The sequence below is a fragment of the Rhamphochromis sp. 'chilingali' genome, assembly GCF_963969265.1.
Source record: "Rhamphochromis sp. 'chilingali' genome assembly, chromosome: 7".
In the NCBI taxonomy this organism is placed as follows: Eukaryota; Metazoa; Chordata; class Actinopteri; order Cichliformes; family Cichlidae; genus Rhamphochromis; species Rhamphochromis sp. 'chilingali'.
This window is the reverse complement of record NC_137934.1, coordinates 29,093,849-29,113,533: the sequence shown is the minus strand read 5'-3', so window position 1 is coordinate 29,113,533 and position 19,685 is coordinate 29,093,849. Positions and strand designations below refer to the sequence as shown.

At 39.2% G+C, this 19,685-nt stretch overlaps 1 protein-coding gene across 3 annotated transcripts in view; it reads left to right on the top strand.

The window, feature by feature from the left end:
- mylk4b (myosin light chain kinase family, member 4b) overlaps positions 1 to 17,431 on the top strand; it is a 54,566-nt gene extending 37,135 nt beyond the window's left edge. For 2 of the 3 annotated variants that reach the window (XM_080886214.1, XM_080886213.1), the window contains exons 3-14: positions 9,455 to 9,536; positions 10,559 to 10,961; positions 11,154 to 11,374; positions 12,358 to 12,463; positions 13,104 to 13,197; positions 14,429 to 14,538; positions 14,624 to 14,765; positions 15,041 to 15,111; positions 15,194 to 15,322; positions 15,405 to 15,636; positions 16,005 to 16,053; positions 16,193 to 17,431. In XM_080886214.1, the coding sequence (XP_080742340.1) occupies positions 9,455 to 9,536; positions 10,559 to 10,961; positions 11,154 to 11,374; positions 12,358 to 12,463; positions 13,104 to 13,197; positions 14,429 to 14,538; positions 14,624 to 14,765; positions 15,041 to 15,111; positions 15,194 to 15,322; positions 15,405 to 15,636; positions 16,005 to 16,053; positions 16,193 to 16,203 (1,650 nt within the window). In that variant the 3' untranslated portion in view covers positions 16,204 to 17,431. Of the gene's footprint in view, positions 1 to 940; positions 8,455 to 9,454; positions 9,537 to 10,558; positions 10,962 to 11,153; positions 11,375 to 12,357; positions 12,464 to 13,103; positions 13,198 to 14,428; positions 14,539 to 14,623; positions 14,766 to 15,040; positions 15,112 to 15,193; positions 15,323 to 15,404; positions 15,637 to 16,004; positions 16,054 to 16,192 lie in introns of those variants that run through there. The other variant, XM_080886212.1, reaches the window with a different exon arrangement.
- The last annotated feature ends 2,254 nt before the right edge of the window (positions 17,432 to 19,685 follow it).

The following is a 19,685-nucleotide window of genomic DNA, read 5'->3' as shown; positions in this document are numbered from 1 at the left end:
GTGAGCTTCAGTGGATTTTTCTTTGTGCGTAGGCTCTGACTCAGGTATTTGGCACCGATTCATTTGGAAAACTTGCTTGGCCAGGCCTTAAGCCTGAAATACTTTGAATGAGAGAAAATGCTGCTAAAACATTCAAGTCATTTTTCATTATTGTCTTTGGGATCATTTGGATTTGTCGACACATTAGCAGATTAAAGAATAGTAGTTAAAACAACAGCAAACAAGACAGCTTCCCAGCAGTCTTTAAAGCAGGCAGATTTAGAACAACCACTGAAACCTGTCCAAAAAGCACAAAAACCTTCATTTGTTAGCCCACATAACCCGATTAGTTTTTTTAAAACTAGTTTATAAAGTCAACATGTTTATTTTTTCTATTTTTTCTTTACCTGAGAGTCAAAACAGTTTGAGTAGTCAGACTGAGTCAGTCATTATTGAGATAAACAGAGTGCAGCAAACTAATCTCAAGGAAAGTAATGGCCTGTGTTGCTTACAGTAGCAATATAAATTACATATACAACAATTATTCTATATCTAAGGGCATTTTCAGTAAAAACTGGACATTTTGCAGAGCTTTTAGACTGATTAAGAGTATGTGTGTTGCTCTTTTTAAAATAGCAAATGAGTCCGTTTAAAATGTATCCCATTTTAATCCAGATTATACTATTTCCCCTGAGTTTGCAGCAGAGCATCAGCATTGACAAAATACACAGCAGAGAGAGAAGCATCATCTTAATTAGGCTGCTTTATAAAGGATGCATTGGGATGTAAAGTGCAGCATGTAATGAATGGACAAGTAAAATGAGTGTTCATGGGCTCATTATAGCTATTTAATTAAATCAACTAATCAAATATGCTAAGCACTTTAATAGAAAATGCTATGCATGTAAAATGTGCTGAAAGAGGCAAAAACAAAATTAGCTAATGTTAGTAAGAGAATGCCAGCCAGCATGGAATTTCATCTCTCAGTAAAACAGATATGCGATTGGATGCTGTGTTTATGATCTGTCACCATGTACAGCAGATCTTCCATGGCAAGCACTGACTATTTGGATTTGTGCGATTAAATGTTTGTACAGGGGCATTAGGTCAGGGGTCACAGTAACCAGGGAACAGCTGGGTGCTACACTCTGACAACATGCTTTTATTTCCAGATTCCCAAGTAGTCAACAGTTGTGCGCATAGACCAGAGACAGTCTATGGCAGAGCCGTCCATGATGGGTCTGTGATCACAGACTTCCATCTAGTGGCAAGAAGACCAAAGTGCAAAATACTTGATTTTAAAATACAGCCACCAGACTTATTTTTACATAGTGTAATTATACGATATGATGCTGTAATTAAGTATCGTATAAAGATTTACACAGTTGTGAATAACCTCTGACCTCTCCTTCTAGATTAATAGATTCATCTGAAGGTCTTTCAATACTATATAGAGCTATTTAAAAGTATGTTACTGCCCTTGTTTTGTCCAAGGAATTATGTCAAAAATTATGTCACATATATTAAAATAGTTTTCAACAGAGCAAATAACAAAATCCTGCCCTTTGTGCTAATTTTTACCACGCTAGGAAAAAATCAACAAAGAAAGCAAAATGAATAGACACAAATTACAATGCTGTTCTGTTAAAAGTAAATACTGCCCAGAGAGTGAGCTGATTTGGTGGATGTCTGTGTGCAGTGCTTCTTGTTACATTGTTATATGTTACTTTAAACTAGTACCTAAAAGACTATTATAGAATGATAGTGTTGCACATCCTGACCAGATCACTACAGATTATAGAAATCCATTAACATATATCTACGGCAACAGATTTAGGAAGAAGTATTTAAGTGTTTCTCTTTCACCATTTGTTTTTTTAAATCACAGCACTTACTTTGATTGCTGTCAGACACTTTTATGTACCGCTGCAAACATGCAGCTTCTACTCTGTTCAATTCTGTTAAAGAGTTGGGTATTGTGGAGGTCTATCTGAAAATGATGGTGTTGCATCGTAACGTTTCCCAGATGTGACAATGTGATGAGATTGGATTGGACATAAATAGCAAATCTCTTCAGGAATGTGCATGTCTATACTTCTCACTTTTAGGGTGAGGGTCACAAGTAGGGTTTCATTTGTCAGCGGTACATGTTATGAAAAAAAAGCACATGAAAAGCAAAAATGCACGAAATGACTTCACTTCAGACTGTACCAAACAACCCATTTGTATTGAAACCATCTCTGGACGTATGATGTATCAGATTTGCTGCTTTTGCATGTTTTGGGGCATTGAAACAAAAATATGTGTCGGCTTAACTTTTTAGATCCTATCTCGCAAAATTGTCTCTGCGTGGCCCTAAGCTAATAGTTAGTGTATAATAAGCCTTAAATATCCAATGATTTTGTTTCAATTTTATATGTAGAATATTTCCTTCTATAAACACTCAAAGTATCCCAAAGTAAGAAGTAGCCCAAAAAGTATTGCGGAGGATGCTCTAGGGGTCTCCAGATATCCTAAGTGCATCAACATGGTTATTGAATTACCTGTAAATACCAGAAGTGTCTCTGGTTCGTGCCTGTGGACTGTGTCTATCTGCATGTTTGCATCATGAAAATGAGCCCGAGCCCATTGCCAGCACTTAAGCAAGTGTGATTTCTGTACGAGAAAAGCTTTGATATAATAAATCTAAACCATTAGCTTTTAGTTTAGCATAAAATGGAATGTGATACAGTTTTGATATTTGACATTTGTGTGATATCACTCGGGGTTATGCATTCATGCTGTTTAGCATGTAACACGTCTGCATGCTTATCCTCGCTACCCCCTGCACCACAAACACGCTTCACATACACACAAACTTTTCTGACGTAATAAATTACCTCTGTTCTATGAAGAGAATTTTTTCCTGTCCCACTGAGCTCTGAGGCTGCTGAGAGCTAAATCTACCATCTGGTTATCATGGCAGCTAAACTGTGGAAAGAACAGACTGTCATCGGCCAGTGGTGACACATGCAGGTTTGACAGATAAAAAAGCAGCAGGTGGAGCTGCGGAGATAATATGTGCACTTGTTCCTATTGGCATCTACTCGCCAGACTTATATGGTCTATCAACAACGGAACAATCCTGTCATTAAACGCAAAATGTTACATAACCTGCTGAACAGATCACTACAGCTTTGCATGGTGCAGGTTTAGCAAAACTTTAGTTTCAAATTGACTCATGTTGCTCCCAACGACTAAATCTCTAATAGGGAACTGTAAGGAAAAAGTGTAGATTGTGCAAAATATGTTGAAATTTTCTATTTCAAATGTACAACTATGAAGAGACGGTATCTTGGGTTTGCATACTTTGGCTGGCATGCAGGGCTGAAATAGCTTTTCAGGGTTTTTCCAGAATTTCAAACTAAAACCTCTAAGAAAATGTAAAATGTAAAAATGAAGTCTGTGTGAAGAGTGTGCATGTGGTTCGTTACTGTTCAGGTCAAGCACACTGCTGGGTTGATGAGGACCCCCTCTCTGAATGCAACTATCTTTGGTCTCATAAAGGTTGCGTGGTGTGAGTCATATTCATGGTATGGTGAATCTTATGTGGTTAGGGATGCCATTTGGGAGGGAAACCCTGGATTATCCAGGGGTCCCAGAGCTGGACCAGCACCCTGGAACATGCCAAAGCTCAAAGAGCCGCCACTGAGCTGTTGTCGGTGGGTCCAAAATGTCTCGTCTGTATCCCTTCCCTTCCTGGTCTAATCATTTGGATAGGAGGCACCAATTTAATCCACAAGCCCTACTTCTTCCTATGTCCTTTAAAACACTCGTCTACCTGACCCAAACTGCTTTTCAAGTATATCAATTTGAAGCAAAATATAGAAAAGGCATGCATGAATCTACTGACACATGCACATTTATATTTTGCTGTCATTTCAAGAAACTGAAAACACATTTTAGACCATTTTTCTGTGTTCTAGTTTATAAATAAGCAAGCCTAGGAAAAAATGTTTGTCTCAAAAATATGAAAAAATCCATCACTTAAGTAAATTACCTACTTACCATGTCCCTCTTATTTCAGCTTTCCCTCGCCAAGCTACAGCATTGTTAAATATGGACCAGGTTTACCACAACAGCAACCATCCCAAGGCGTGCATTTGTTATGTGTGACACAGACTATAATTGTGGCTCTGGGAGTGATAATGGATTACTGGAAAGCCCACGGCAGTAGAAGAAGCATTATAAATTGTCTGTGTCTTCCTGCTGAGTAATTCTATATGCGGTGAGAGTGGCTAGGCTGCGTCAGCCTCATTCCCAAACTGTGCTCCTGTACCACACAGCCTCTCGTGTTACCATGTAACCTTTTCTGACTAGGGATTTCAGAGCTTGTCTGACAGGGTACAGTTAAACCTTCCACCAGACCAATCTACCAGCACTCTGCTCCGACCCTACTGGCTCTTGGCTATTGTAGTGTGGAGTCTGTGTGGAGATTTATTTAGCCATCTACTGTATCACAATTTGTCCCCACAAAAGGTAGTTGTTATGGAGTATGCAGTGATTCAGAGCTGATGCTGATATAAGGAAATAAAGAAGTAGGGAAAAGGAAGATACATTCATATAAAATAGTGTACTGTTTACTCCCTTTTTACTTATATATTTCTAAAACAAGCACAATATACTTTTGAGTATATGACAGTATAATATAATCTAAATAATAAAATATTTTTTTGTTGTAGCAGTATTGTTTGTTGTTGCCTGTGAAAAAATTGTTTAATGCTGTTAAAATGTATCTGGTCTGATTTCTTTTTTTTGTTACACAAATAGTAGCTTTGAAAAAGATAAAGGTTTTACACAGTGCAATTATGACCACAGAGCAGCATATCACATTTGATGTTTATTTCATATAAAATATCATGGCATTCCTATTTGAGTATTCTCAAATGTAAATCAAAAAGACCGCAGTGGCAGGAAACGTCTGTGTAACCTCTTCTTCCTTTAGAAACAATAAACACTGTCAATACTCTCCATGACGGCGTGGCAGCAATTCACTGAGCTTGGGCGAAGCAAGGATCTTTGAAGGAGAGAAAGAGAAACCAAAAAAGACAGCTCCTGAAAATAATAATTTTTCCTGAGATGCAGTGTTTTTGTGTGTATGTAGCATTTTAATGGCAGCAATTCTTTTGAGTCATTACATGTGTGTATTTGACTGCCTGTGTGTGTTTCCTATAGGTCATTGTTTAGTGGCTATGGCTAAGTGCAAAACTTTCTGAAGTTTTTCAAAAGAGATGCTTGAGATCTGTGCTAACTTGCTGTAACATATATAGTACTGAAGTTTAACAAAAGTATTCATGTAGTCAGAGCAGCTTACTTTAAAATGAACACCAAGCGTACATAGAACATGTTTTAATTAATTAAAGACAACAAAAAATAAAGAGAGCAAGAGAAAGAATGGTGGCCTTGCCATCTGACATGTTAACTATAGTGTCATTCATGAATGAATCCTGACTGGATTTTCTTTAACTAGATATTTTCGAAATTGTTTTCACACAGTGACTTTTGATCACCCAGTTCTTCCCTGAGTCCAAGTTATCCGCAAAACTCCTGAGAAATACCTTTATGAAACAGGCCGTTGATACAGAGATATAAAAACCTCTTTGTGGTTGAATCTGTGGTGTTTAGTTTGTGGTGTTTCAAGTGCAAAACTATGGTGCCCCTGTGAGGCCAAATGTACTGCACCTTCAGAAAGCACCACCAAATGTGAAAATGTTCCAAAAGCACATAAAACACACATCAGAAGTTGAATAAAATAGAAGAGAACTATTAAAAAAAATGTCAAAAAGCACAACAGAAGCGTTTTGGGGGAAACAAAACTGTGACGAACCAGCTCCTGAAGTGACAGAAACCAAAACACTGCACTGAGATAGTGAAGGCATGAAGGAGAGGATTCACCAGTGCTGTGAAGGAGGAAAAAGATGAATGCACAATCTCTTCCATCTTTTTCCTCCTTCACAGCACTGCTGAATCCTCAGATGGAGATGGAAAAGATGGAAGATATTGTGCATTCATCTTTTTCTCCCTCATATAGTATTTTTGTCATGTTTTGTGATTATTTTTTTTGTGAGCTTGGGCTGCATTTTTTTTTCTACGTCCTTTGTGTTTTATACAACTTCTGTTGCGTTTTATGTGCTTTTGCAGTTGTTTTTCTTATAATTTCAGGTGTTTTCTTAAACAGTTTGACCTCTTAGGGCCACCGTACAAAGCAATTGCTTGAAAAAGCTACAAAAAACAGATTTTTCTATATGTTTACTTGCAGTAATCCACTTTAGCATGAGAGCTGTTTCTGAAGTTTCACTGAATATCGTTTTAGACCCTGACTAATTACAGTATTTTATCTTTGATTAATGTCAAACAGAGGCTTTGCAATAATCTTTATAAAGCAGTTTAGTGTGAAAACACTTTTGCCGGATTACTGATCTCCTTCAGTAAGGAAACATGTATTTCAACCATATGTTTTGCATTCTGTCTGCACTTGCACCGTGTCCTTTATCATTCTCACCTTCAATAGCAAATAGCCACTGGGGATACAAGTGTTAACCCTGACAGCTGATGAGCTGTCCGTACTTGGGAACAGCGTGAGGAGCAGAGTATAGGTCAGGTTTTTCCGTTGTTGACAAATGGGTGCCAGTATATAGGCGCCAGCGCTTTGTCGCTCAGCCTACTCCTGATAGACTGTACTGAGATGTGGAAAAGTTTGAGGTCAATGTGCAGAGTCACGTCTCAGTAGGTGGGCCTGTTCATGAATATGAACTCGTGTGTCAGCGACAGTGTGTATGTCTGTCCTCTTTAATTCTGTACAGCAACACATGTGCAGGAAGTTTCCTCTCCCACAATCCCCCTCTCCTCTGCATCAACAGTTCTTAGGTGTCAGCTGGATCACCTGTGTCCCGTTGTCTTTGTGTCCCTCACGGTGTGTGGACAGCAGGCTTATATTGGGAACCTCGGAAGTTCTTTCCACTTGGTGGCCTCCAGAGGAAAACCAAACCCTTTTAACTTTTACTCAACTTCTGTCCTTGAACAGTGTTGGCTCAGGATTAGTGAGCTGTAAAATAAATGATGACTTTTAAACTTAATGAACAGCAAATAAAAAAATCTTTAATATTCATATTTAACCATAAATACAATCAAAATAACTCAAAAATGCAGCAATACACTGCAGAAAGATAGAAAACAGTCTGCTAAATAGTCAGAATGGTGGTGATTTGGTAAAAATTTAAATGGCTCCTCTCTGCTACTCTGAGTGAAACAAGTTAGGTATAAAAAGCAATAAACTGATAGTATTTGGCAGTGTTCAGAAATAATCTCAGTCCTCTTTAATTAGTAACTTTTTTACCACTTCGCACGTGCTGGCATCCCTCCTTCAATCTTGTTACAATGTGAAAAACAAAATGAAAATGCGATTAATGGTGTAATGTGACTAAACCTGCTGAAAAATGGCACGGGCTCTTCAGATTTAGAGATGTTATGCTTTTCTTTATTGGCCCTAAACTATATTTGTTTATCTTGCTTTTTACAGCATCATATTTAGTTCAGCATTCTTGGGATTCTAACACCTGACTGAAGGGCTTTTGAAGTATCTCAAATGTCACATAGCGACCCTCCCCAGCATCCCCCACTGTACACTCGAGCCCTCAGCTCTTATCACTGGCCACCGAGGCCCTTACGTCCACAGCGGTGTTGCACTGTAATTGGGAGAACAGCCATTTGCTATTCTTAAAACTCAGCTCGGTGGTGAAGGATTGGAAGAGAGCTATCTGTTGTCCCTCCAGTCCTTTTAACTTGTCTGCAGCTTTGTCTGGCACTATGTTTTTTGTGCTAGTTGAGACTTTGTGAGAGTAACTGGACTTTAGATTAAATAAACGCTTTTTATTAGAAGTCACGTTTAGGTCAATCATGAGCTCCAGCCTTGTTAACTCTTTAGCCAAGGTTTATGATCCAAACCCTCTTCACGGGCAGAAGCCAGGTGGAAGGAAGCTTTCTCTAAATGGATCAGAAAAGTCTCAAGCTGCTTCTTCCTCTTCTTCATCATCATCCTCTTGCTCTCCTCATGATGTTGCCCTGCGATCTGTGGAAAGTCGAATGGACTTCCTGAGCTCTCAGATGGAGCGTTTGCTCAACATGCAACAGACTGTCTTGATCAAGCTGGATGGCCTGTCGCAGGATGTCAGGGGTATGGGATTGGATCTAGCTTCAATACGTGAAGAAAGCCATGGAAAAAGCCGTGGGTCTGGGGTAGAAGCAGTATGCAGGGAGCTGCATGGGGCCATGGAGAGGGCCAGTGAGCACATGGAGAGTCAGGGACGCAGGTTGGAGGGGGTGGAGAAACTGGTGGAGGGCACCCAGCAGGTGATAAGCTTCATCGGTGAGGTGGTAAAGAGCTCCAGGTTGGTGGAGCTTCTGTTCAAACAGCCTGGACGGAAAGCCAACAGGAAGGTGAGAAGTTTAAACGACATCATGAGCAAGTTTTCCACTAGAATCTAGCAAAAGCACTTTTAAAGTTCCATCATTTTTATCTGCATTGTTGAACATGGCAGTGAAAGTGAAAGGTCTCACTGTATAGTGAGCATGGTTGCATTGGTATCCTCTTGACTGAATGTATTCATATTGTGTATATGTGACAGTTCAAATAACATTTAAATGGCAATGTTTTTTAAAACTCTGCCTTTTAACTCCTGTGAGTTTAGATATGACTCCTATGTGGCTGGTCTTGGCTCTGCTGTGCCTGCTGTAATGTTAAGTGATTTACCATTGAGACTGTGATCGGCCTCCGAGGTGTAAATGATTAATGTCACATTGGTTATCTTTCCCAGACCACGTCTTTATCAGCTTGCAGTGCAGCTGCACAGCTTCAGTCCAACAGTCGTCAAATTCTTAATCGTTCTTAATGCCATGATTTATTAGAGAGACTCACTTCCTAGTGCTGTAACCAAATATGAATATATGTTACAGATGTGTAACACATGCAACATATATTGCATAGTTCATGCATTCATATAATCTATGGTTACACTGCTGATTCAGAGGCTTTTTTTAGATACAGGGTTAAGGAGACAGATTTGTTGCACCATATGGCGACTGTCATATATACTGTATGCAGGGATAAAGTGAATATTTCTCTTTTAAAGTGTGGAACTGATTCGAGTGATGTGTAGCATTTCAACTGCTGTAGTTGAAATGCCACATATTTCCTCTTTGGCCAGAAGGAGGCATCTGCTGAGCAAGACATCAATACACTTGAGTTATGAGGGAAAACCTTCCCAACAGAAACTGCTTTGAAGCTTGTTGTCACATTATTGCACAAATGGAAATATCTGCATCTATCAGCAATTTTCCTTTCTATGAGAAGTTTCCACCAATTGCAGGTTTTGTCCCACTTTTGAATGTTACGCACAATGTCTAAAACCTGATCTTTCTTTCCTCTGTTAACATCCAGGCAAAGGATGATAAGGAAAAAGCCAAGCTGAGCCTGAAAGGTTTAAAGGCCCAGAAAAAGAGAAAACCGCAAGAAACGTCAGGTAAACTCAAACATGATATTACACAATCCACAATCACAAGTTTATGCAGAGCCCACCACAAAATTTCTAAACTCGTTATCTGCATATAATACATCATAAATCTGAAATATATGTACATCATGGAATATAACGGACTTTAATATAACAGGGAGACCAGTTCAGGATTTCTGAGAATTGTTTTTGTAATATAAGATATGTGTTCTGTTTAGCATAAAAACATAAAATATAAGTAAATGATGGGAAACATATTAAGAAGGCCTTTAAAAATTTTAAATCTTATATGTAGACAAGCTATGTAATGATCCCTGGAAGTCTCGCATGGCTGCACTGCTACATCTGCTGACTTTTTGGTTTTCATCATGTTTGAAGGATAACAGCATAAAAAGGGAGACAAGAGGCAGTTCAGCCTTTATTTAAATATATGAGAAATCAAACAAAACACTACAAATTCAGGCAATGAGAAGAAAAAAATGCAAAAAGACACTGAAGACATCGCAATCTGACAAAAGTGAGGGAAGACAGTATAAGAGACCCAAGTAGGAGAATGAAACAGTATCTAAATAAATAGGATACATTCACATCGACCAACATGTAAACAGTCAGAACACAAAAGGCAAAGTGAATAAAATTTAAACAGTATTTGTCTGCAATAATCCCCCATGTTTACATGTCAAGCTCGCATAATAAATGTATATATGAGCAAAATTTGAAACACAGATGACAGATCAGAATTTAGGTCTTAGCTTGACAGCTTTAATATGGATCTGAGAACCGGATCTGCACTCGTGTCTTCACAACACTCTGCAACAAACTATCCAGAGGATGATGTGAGATTTTTATCTGAATTGGGCCAGACTTATCGAGCAAGTGACCACCCAGACTAGCATAAGATGTAAATATGTGATGAGTGAATTCCATCTATCTGAGGATTATCAATCATCTGATTACATTCATTTTTAGTAAATATAATACAGCGTTTTCACCAAACATCTGGTTGTATCCGTGTATTTTCTTCACTACAGACACCTCCTCCCTGAATGAGCCTGTGCTCCAGGAACAGGTGGAAAAGCTCAACAGGCAGAACACCGAGCATTCGCACATAAACATAGAGGCTGAGGGGGATGGAAGAAGTGGAAGACAGGATCTGGAAACGCTGATCCTTGAAGAACCGCACACCTCTGTTGCCCAGTCAGACGAAAGGCAGGAGGAGGCTGAGGAAAGGCAGGATGAGGAAGGAGAGGGGGGTATATTTGAAGACTCTGAGCCAGAAGAACAAGAAAAAGAAGAAGAAAAGCAAAATGGAGAAGATGTTAGTCTTGAAAATCGTGGAAAAGTGAAAGATGATGTGAAGACAACGCATAGAGAAGAATCATCAAAATCAGAAAAAGCCTGGCTCTGCAGGGCCTCTGTGCTTCAGTATGACAGGTGTGTCTTAGCAAAGCTACCATATATCTTTATGCTACTTGCTATTAAATTCATTAAGTTAACTATTTATTTTCTTTACTTGTACTTCTTTGGATCATTAAGCCAGCTAAGAGGAAATTATTTTGTTGGGGGAGGAAAAGGGGAACTTCAAACCACATCACACATTCATATTCTGTGCCTTCCTTTCTGAAGCTCCGAGGAGGCTGGTGATGTGGCCACTTGTAGCAAACGCCACGTCCCGGAAGAAGACCTTGGAAAAGACGACCTCAAAAAGAGCCGGGTGGAGGACAGTAAAGTGGAAAGGGCTGATGGACAGGTCGTAGAGGGAGCCGAGCCACAGGTCTCCATATCTGACCAAGCGAAGACAGAAGACGAAGGGGAGGCGGCGGAGGAAATAAAGGAGTTTATTATTGGTAAGAAAGTGTGTGAGTGCTTCTTTTCTGAACGGTCCAGGGAGGTTGGGGTGTAGGCTGTTGCTTTCTACAACTAATGCTACGACATGTAAATGGGAGTGTTTGTAGAAATCAGGTAAGGAAAGATTTCAGGAACTTGTGTTTTGAAATTTAGGCCTCTGAATCACCGTCAGTGTCAGTCAATATATTGTATACATGCAGTATCTTATCAATGTGCATGTGAGGGAGTAGAGACCGCAGACTGACAAAGATCAAGAAGTAGTGCTGTGCAATACTGCAAATTTCAATATCGATCCAATCCCAGGAACATGCAGGGCACTATTAGAGGAGGACAGGGTTTCATGATGAATGAGATGAATCATCATCAATCTGAAAACTCAAAACACATTTTAATGATCATTAAAACACAGTGATTTTTACTTAACACAACAAAACATGCATTTCAGCTTTAATGTATTTTTTGGGGGGAGATGTAAAAAAGCACTTTAGGTCAACTTCTGTTGTTTAAATCTGCTATAAGCTGCAAATAAAAGATATGTGACAGTCAGCAAAAAACGGTCAGACACTTTTCATAGTGCATCTTTGAGGGTTTTTTTTTTTTCCATTTCCAGTGCTATCCATAAAAGATGCATTTAGGCTTCATGACCTCAGTGTTTCAAAATCCTGGACTGCTCAGCGCAGTATTCATGCATCCTATAGGCTCTCCGTGTAGACTCAGCTTGATGAGTTACTTTATGACATTTGCCTCTGCGTTCCTCAGACTTTAAATCAGCTTCAGTGTCATAACAGCATGCCTGTGCGAGCGTCACTAACATGTCAGCGAGCACAGCTGGCGGAGCACATAATGAGACGCCGGCATGCTGCTATTTTAAACTACTTTGTTTCTGGGTGCTGAGACCTCTTCCTCAGCCTTTCGTTCCCTCTCTGCACTCAGTAACAGTAACTTGTCTTCTCTTTGCCTTTCTTTTTCATTTCTTCTTCAGATTCAAGTCCTCCACCGCTAGCACCTTTCGACCACCGCATCGTTACTCCCAAACCCCACCAGATCGCCACCTATTACACTATCAACAGAGAGGAGGTCCTGGGAGGGTGAGGGAAACACTCAGAACATTCATCTCTCATTACAGAACTTTTTTTTCATTTCGCTCAGTTACAGGCACAGATGCTTAGTGTGCACTGGCACTCAATAATGAAATAACAGACGATCTCACACCCTGCGCTAATAATTTTAGTTGCCCCCCAAAGGGCAAATGGTGCTGACCCTCAGGGGGCTCTCTGATGTAACAGACCAGCGCTAAATCCTGCCTCTCAAATAGAAGATTACTCCTTAGCACGCAAACACATTTGTCAAATTACACAAGAGCATAGCCTGAATTTCTATACGAGTCAATAAACTATTATAATGTATAGACATAAGTAAGAGTCACAAACAAATTGTTATTTTGATATTTAAAAGAATTTTCAGCTTTTTAATGGCAGCTGATTCATAAAACCCCTTTGTTTAATTGGTCCGACATAAACATTAAAGAGATCCTGAACAAAACCAATCAAAACCGTATCCAAATACGCTTGAGCAGCAAACACCAGCAAACGTGAAACATCATATTTCAGCGCCAGGAATATTTGTTTTTAATAATAAAATCCAATTTACAGAATGGTTGTTCTCCGGCTCTTCATCCCATCTGTCCACACCTCTAACTCCTCCGTGTGTTTGCTTTTCTTTCATTAGGGGACGTTTTGGACAAGTCCACAAGTGCGTAGAGAACTCGTCTGGTCTGACTCTGGCTGCCAAGATCATCAAAGCCCGGAGCCAGAAAGAGAAGGTGCAGCAATGATTGGCTGGTTAATGCTGAATACGAAACAGAATCCAGGTTTAGCGATGCTGCTGAGATGCCAGTTTTCTCAGACAGTCTAATACATGGTCACTTTTATCACTGCACTATAAAGGATTCGATTTTAAAAATAGACACGCTGAGGTAATGGGCATTTGTCAGCCCCATTGTGTCTTTATTTCTCTCAGTCAACTAGATATGCGGTGGAGGTCAGATGTCAGAGTATAGCTGTGTGGTTAGATTATAATCTGAAGTATTTAAAAAGCTCATTAAACTTGTAGCCAGATCCTCAAATGACCCACATGGCTGTCGCTGATGATCCACGACCAAACAGCTGGCACTTTGTGTCTGACTGTACGTCTGTTTTGTCTTATTTGTATCTAACTATGCCTCCGAATGGCTGTAGCACAGGCTGCTATGAGTTGCATGCTGCTAATATAAATATTTACTTTTTAATCAAGTCCCTTAGGTCTGTAACTTCTGTTTCCATTGAACATTTTAAACTGAACCACAAGCAAAAACTGCCATGAAGGATTTGATCTACCTCGTCCCTAACATACCATCTTGACCAAACCAACCTTTCTATAGCAGTCTGCAGTAGCTTAAATCATAGAAAGGACCCTGCCTGTTTGATCGCTCCAGTTTTATGATATGAGGGACCAAAGAGGAATAATTGTGCAGTGAAGCAAAAGGCACTCTTGCACTTTTTGACATGCTTCAATAAGGCAAAATATAACCAGCACTTGGCTTTTAAGGTCTTTTTTTTTTTTTTTACAAATTCAACAGCTGATATGTTACACACTGAAAATCCTCAAGACAAGCATGACTTATTTGTGTTCATAACTTATTCCTTGTAAGCTTTAAAAATCTTGCAGACTGGCTTTTTCTTGTTTTCCTCTCCTTACCCCCAATTGGTCAAAGCAGATGGCCCCGCCCCTCCCTGAGCCTTGTTCTGCTAGAGGTTTCTTCCTGTTAAAAGGCAGTTTTTCCTTTTCACTATCACCAAGTGCTGCTCATTTTCTGTTTGTTGGGATTTTCTCTGTATTATTAAATCTTTAACCTACAATATAAAGCTCCTTGAGGCAACTGTTGTGATTTGGCTCTAAAAAATACAATTGAATTAAAATTAATATAGTTTTGTCATTCATTAACTTCCATATTTACGTGTCATTTTCCTATATGTGATTTTAAATTTGATTTACATTTCATTTCCGTCTATCAGGAGGTGGTGAGGAATGAGATCCAGGTGATGAACCAGCTGAACCACGCCAACCTCATTCAGCTATACGCTGCATTTGAGTCGCGTAACGACATCATCCTGGTCATGGAATAGTAAGTTTGTGTGTGTCTGTGACAATACAAAAAGAGCCTCTACAAATTCGAACTGGCTGTAACAGTGTCTCTCTTTGTGTGGTAGTGTGGAAGGAGGGGAGCTGTTTGACCGCATCATTGACGAGAACTACAACCTCACAGAGTTGGACACGGTGCTATTTATACGGCAAATCTGTGAAGGGCTGCAGTACATGCATAAAATGTACATCTTACATCTCGACCTCAAGGTAAACCTACTTGAGTCTTCGCATCACAGTAGGAATAATCTCTTTCAGTATTTTTATTTATTTTTCAATATGTTACAACATTCATTTGGAGCCTAAACAGTCTAATGAAAAGACAAGTTTATAAAGTTTCAAAATAAAAGCTTCCATCTCTGTTAATGAAATAAAATTTAGGGTGTTGTCTGTGTTCTTTTCTTTATCTTTTGCACCTATGCCAAAAAGAAGAACGGCCTCTAAAACACAGTATATGTGACACCAGAATCTGTGTTCTTTTTCAGCCTGAGAACATTCTTTGTGTCAGCAGAGCTACTAACAAGATTAAAATCATTGACTTTGGCCTTGCCAGGAGGTAAGATTTATAGTCACCTCATCTTTCATGCACTGGTTTATTTGAGTATGTTTTTCTCTTATGGTTCTGGTTCCTCTGACAGGTATAAGCCTAGGGAGAAGCTAAAGGTCAACTTTGGAACGCCTGAGTTTTTAGCTCCTGAAGTCATCAACTACGAGTTTGTGTCATTCCCAACGGACATGTGGAGTCTTGGAGTCATCACCTATATGCTGTGAGTCAAGGAGTTCATTCAGTGCACACACAGAGACACAACCTGTACAGTTCCTGACATCTGTATTCTGTATTATGTCCAGACTCAGCGGCTTGTCTCCGTTTCTGGGGGATGATGACAACGAGACGCTGAACAACATCCTGGCCTGTGAGTGGAACTTTGAGGAAGAGGAGTTTAAAGACGTCTCAGATGAAGCTAAAGACTTTATCACACGTCTTCTGGTGAAAAGCAAGAGCTGGAGGATGAGTGCAACAGAGTCCCTCAAACATCCCTGGCTGTCAGACCGGAGTCTGCACTATCAACTAAATCGCAAGGTAAATACTAAATTCACCTTACCGCAAAATTTACTTTATAGTAAACAGTGAATAATACAAAATACAATTTTAAAAATGCTTCTTTTTATTAGTAAAATGCATCTGAAATATAAAAGATCAAAAGTTTATTAATTCAAATATGAATGTGTACCATTCAAGTAAATTTCACTTGATTAGATTTGTACTTATGTAACAACATTAGATGTAAATTTTGCATGTAAGCAAATGAACCAATATGTGTGTAATATCTATTGTAAACATGAAAGGAAGACTTAAAAGTGTTTGTGTTATGCATCTTTGAAGCCTGTTTGCTATCCTAATTCAAAGAGTGTAATAACAAACAGTTTTACTGGATCCTCTTACTGCAGAAAACTAAGTGCCACTCCACGCATGGTCCTCCTTCAGAGAGTAAGACAAGTAAGAGATTTTTGTCTTCATTTTCCTGTTAGCTTATATATAAATGTTTTAATTAATTTTCAACCCAAAGAGCCTATTGTAGGACAGTTTCTCAACTTTTCTTCTATTAAGCCAAACATATTGTTTGCTTTCCTCTTAGAAACTATGTGAGACCCTCGGCATGCCTTTTGATAATGAAAGGAGCTGGAGCCCAACACTGGACCAATGCTGCTGTACCTGTGTATGAACTTGATAACTACTCTCCTCCATCCGTCTTCTGCATCGCTCCATATCTTGCAGTTCTGACTCCAGATAGTGTGATGCACGGTAATAACAGACACTCCTATTCTGTAGTGTCTGAAAACACTGATGATGAAGAACCCAAACTGTTGGACACATAAAGGCCACGTGACCTGTCTGCTTCCACATATATGACAGATCAGCTGTGTATAGCATCAAACCATCATTGTTATTCAGCCACAGTTTGTCATATTGTCCTGTTTTCTTGCATGCTTTGCACTTTCTTCATTTATTTTCTCTAAGAGTCAGAAAACATTTTTAAACACAATATAGACTGAATTCTCTTATTTGAATAATATATTTTTGCGATTTTTTTTCTTTTAATTTACAAGTCTTATAAAAACGAAATGTTTTTTTTCTTGAACATAACTTTAAGTATATTTAGAATTTGATCGAATTAGAAGTCATAGCTGATTAATTTATTTTGTGTACAGCACAGCACTGCATACCCTCACTTCCCGTTGAGGATTGACAAAATGTTAGTGATCAGTGAACCAGTGAATATATCTTGGTTTGTGCCATCGTTCACCCTAATTTTTAAGCCCTATCACCTTCTGTATGCATTTATGCCGCCACCTTGTCTTGCTTCGGCAGTTTGGAGTAGCCCTTTCACCTTCCATGAAGGCATCACGAACAACAGAATACTACCTGTGAATAATATATATATATATATTTTTTCATGACTGAAGTGGATTCTTATGTTCATTTATTTACTGGTTCAACACCAGAATGTACTTGAAGAGCTTTTATTCAATAAGTGATTTTTTTTCAATGGAGAAGAGCAGGATTTAATGTAGATATGCACAGATGGTAAGTGCATCTGTGCAGCTCAGTTTGACGGAGAGCCAACAACAGAGCAGAGAAGACACCAGCCATTGCTTTGTCATCCCTTTCAAGGAGATGAAAACTGAATGTGACTTCAACGCTCAGTTGTTTGCTTTTCCATTTGGAAGCAGAAAAGCTCTGTGAATTCAATACTTGTGCATTTGAATTTATTATTTCTTTTTCAGGTTTTCTTGTGCAATTATGAGAGATCAGTAATTATGAAATATTATTATGTTAATAAATAACTCACACCAGACAACATTCATAGTGCATCTTACTTACTGGGTATTTTTGGAAATTGAAAAAGAACTATGACAGTAAAGATACTTCTGCTTTGGAATTTTCTTTGATTTTTTAAAAGGTTCTAAAGTAGGGCACCCCTGTTGCTCACAGCAGAGTAGGTAACCCATGTAACAAAGCCTCTAGCCCTCAATACAGTGGTCTAGGTCCCCCCTTTCCTCTCTTGTGTACGCTGTCATATCATAAAGATAAAGAAGGTACAGCAAGCACTGAAGCCACTGTGTGACTTGTCTCAGGTAGGTCAAAGTCAAAAGCCTTTACTTGGCACTGGTTCTGTACATAATCTGGCATTTCAAGACCCAGTTAGAGCTTGCTTTATTTAAGCATTATGCAATTCTGTTATTCCAGCTTAATGTACTTGAGTTGGACCAACTTAATTAATTAATGATGAATCAACTTATTTACTGCACTTGAGTCCAACTTAATTTGATGGAAATGATCCAACTCATGCAAATTTTGTTAGGCCAACTCAAATACAAACAGAAGTGTGAATAGAAAGCCATTTATTAATGTGGAAATCCTTTCCACGATTATTTAAGTTCACGTAAAGGGTTATTTTTAGGAGTGTTCAACAAAGTCTAGTCTGGTTAACATAAAACTTGTCATGTGCATCTTTCAATTTTATGGATTTATAACAAATTTCACATACAGCTGCTGCTTCATCCATGCTCTTCCACTTATTACGGGTAGCCTGAAGTCTATCCCAGCTGTCGAGAGGCGGGGTACACCCTGGACAGGTCGCAAGTCTATTGCAGCGATAACACCGAGAGACAGAAAAGAATTTGCAATCACATTCACACTTATGGGTAATTTAGAATAACCAATTAACCTAAACACACTAACTGCATGTCTTTGGATTGTGGGAGGAAGCCAGAGTACCTTGACAGAACCCATGCAAGCACAGAAATACCAATAGCACACATATGGTGTGTATCCTTTTCTGCCCTACTGCAGAAGTGCAGTGAGTTATCTCGCCTGTTTACCTCAACTAGAGTTGCTCAGTTCAGAGGAAAATCCCTCATGTGGGGAAAGATAAGATAAGATAAGATAACCTTTATTAGTCCCACACGTGGGAAATTTGTTTTGTCACAGCAGGAGTGGACAGTGCAAAAGTTATGAGGCAAAAATTAGAATACAATAAGAATAAATACAGTACACAACTGTACAGAATAGAATAGAATAAAATACTATATACAGTAGAATAAAATAAAATAAATATACAATAAGATAAAAATAGAATACAAATACAAATACTATATACAACTGAGTAAAAATACAACGATGACAGAAAGGATTATTGCACTTAGTATTATTGCATATGTATGGATGTGTGTGCTTGATCAGTTAAAGTCTTTATTATGGAGTCTGACAGCAGTGGGGAGGAAAGACCTGCGAAATCTCTCCGTCCCACACCGTGGGTGCCGCAGTCTCCCACTGAAGGAGCTGCTCAGTGCTGTCACAGTCTGCTGCATGGGGTGGGAGATGTTGTCCATCAGGGATGACAGCTTAGCCGCCGTTCTCCTGTCACTCACCACCTCCACTGGGTCCAGAGGGCATCCTAGAACAGAGCTGGCCCTTCGGATCACCCTGTTCAGTCTCTTCCTGTCCCCAGCAGAGATGCTGCCGCCCCAGCAGACCACGCCATAAAAGATAGCAGAAGCCACAACAGAGTCATAGAAGGTCTTCAGGAGTGGGCCCTCCACTCCAAACGACCTGAGTCTCCGCAGCAGGTACAGCCTGCTCTGCCCTTTCCTGGAGGAAACGGAGGAATAGTCCCTCTTTGTCTCACTGGAGACTGGGACACATTATTTTCTGACAACTAAAGAAATAACATGTTTGAACAATCTGATCATTAAAATGAAATAAGATTTTATGGGGGGTGGCTTATTTCCATCCATGATTTACTTCTTGCCTTTGCGCCCTTGCATAATATCTGCTTAACAATTTCAAACAAGCTGCATAGATGGATTCACCGGATTCATTGAAACCACAAGCGCACGTAGAGGAAAGTCCATGAAAATGCATTCCTTGGTCATCTTTAATCTTCTGAGTTTTAAAGTTCATTTGGGATGATTGTCCTGCTACAAAATCTTCTTAATTGAACATGTTATAATTTCTTATGTTTTCATAAGTTTGTAAATGCATCCTGACTCTTTCCATGTTTCCAAAAAACAAACCAAACCAAAAGAAACTCACCAGATATTTGACCCTTTCATCTCAAAATCTGA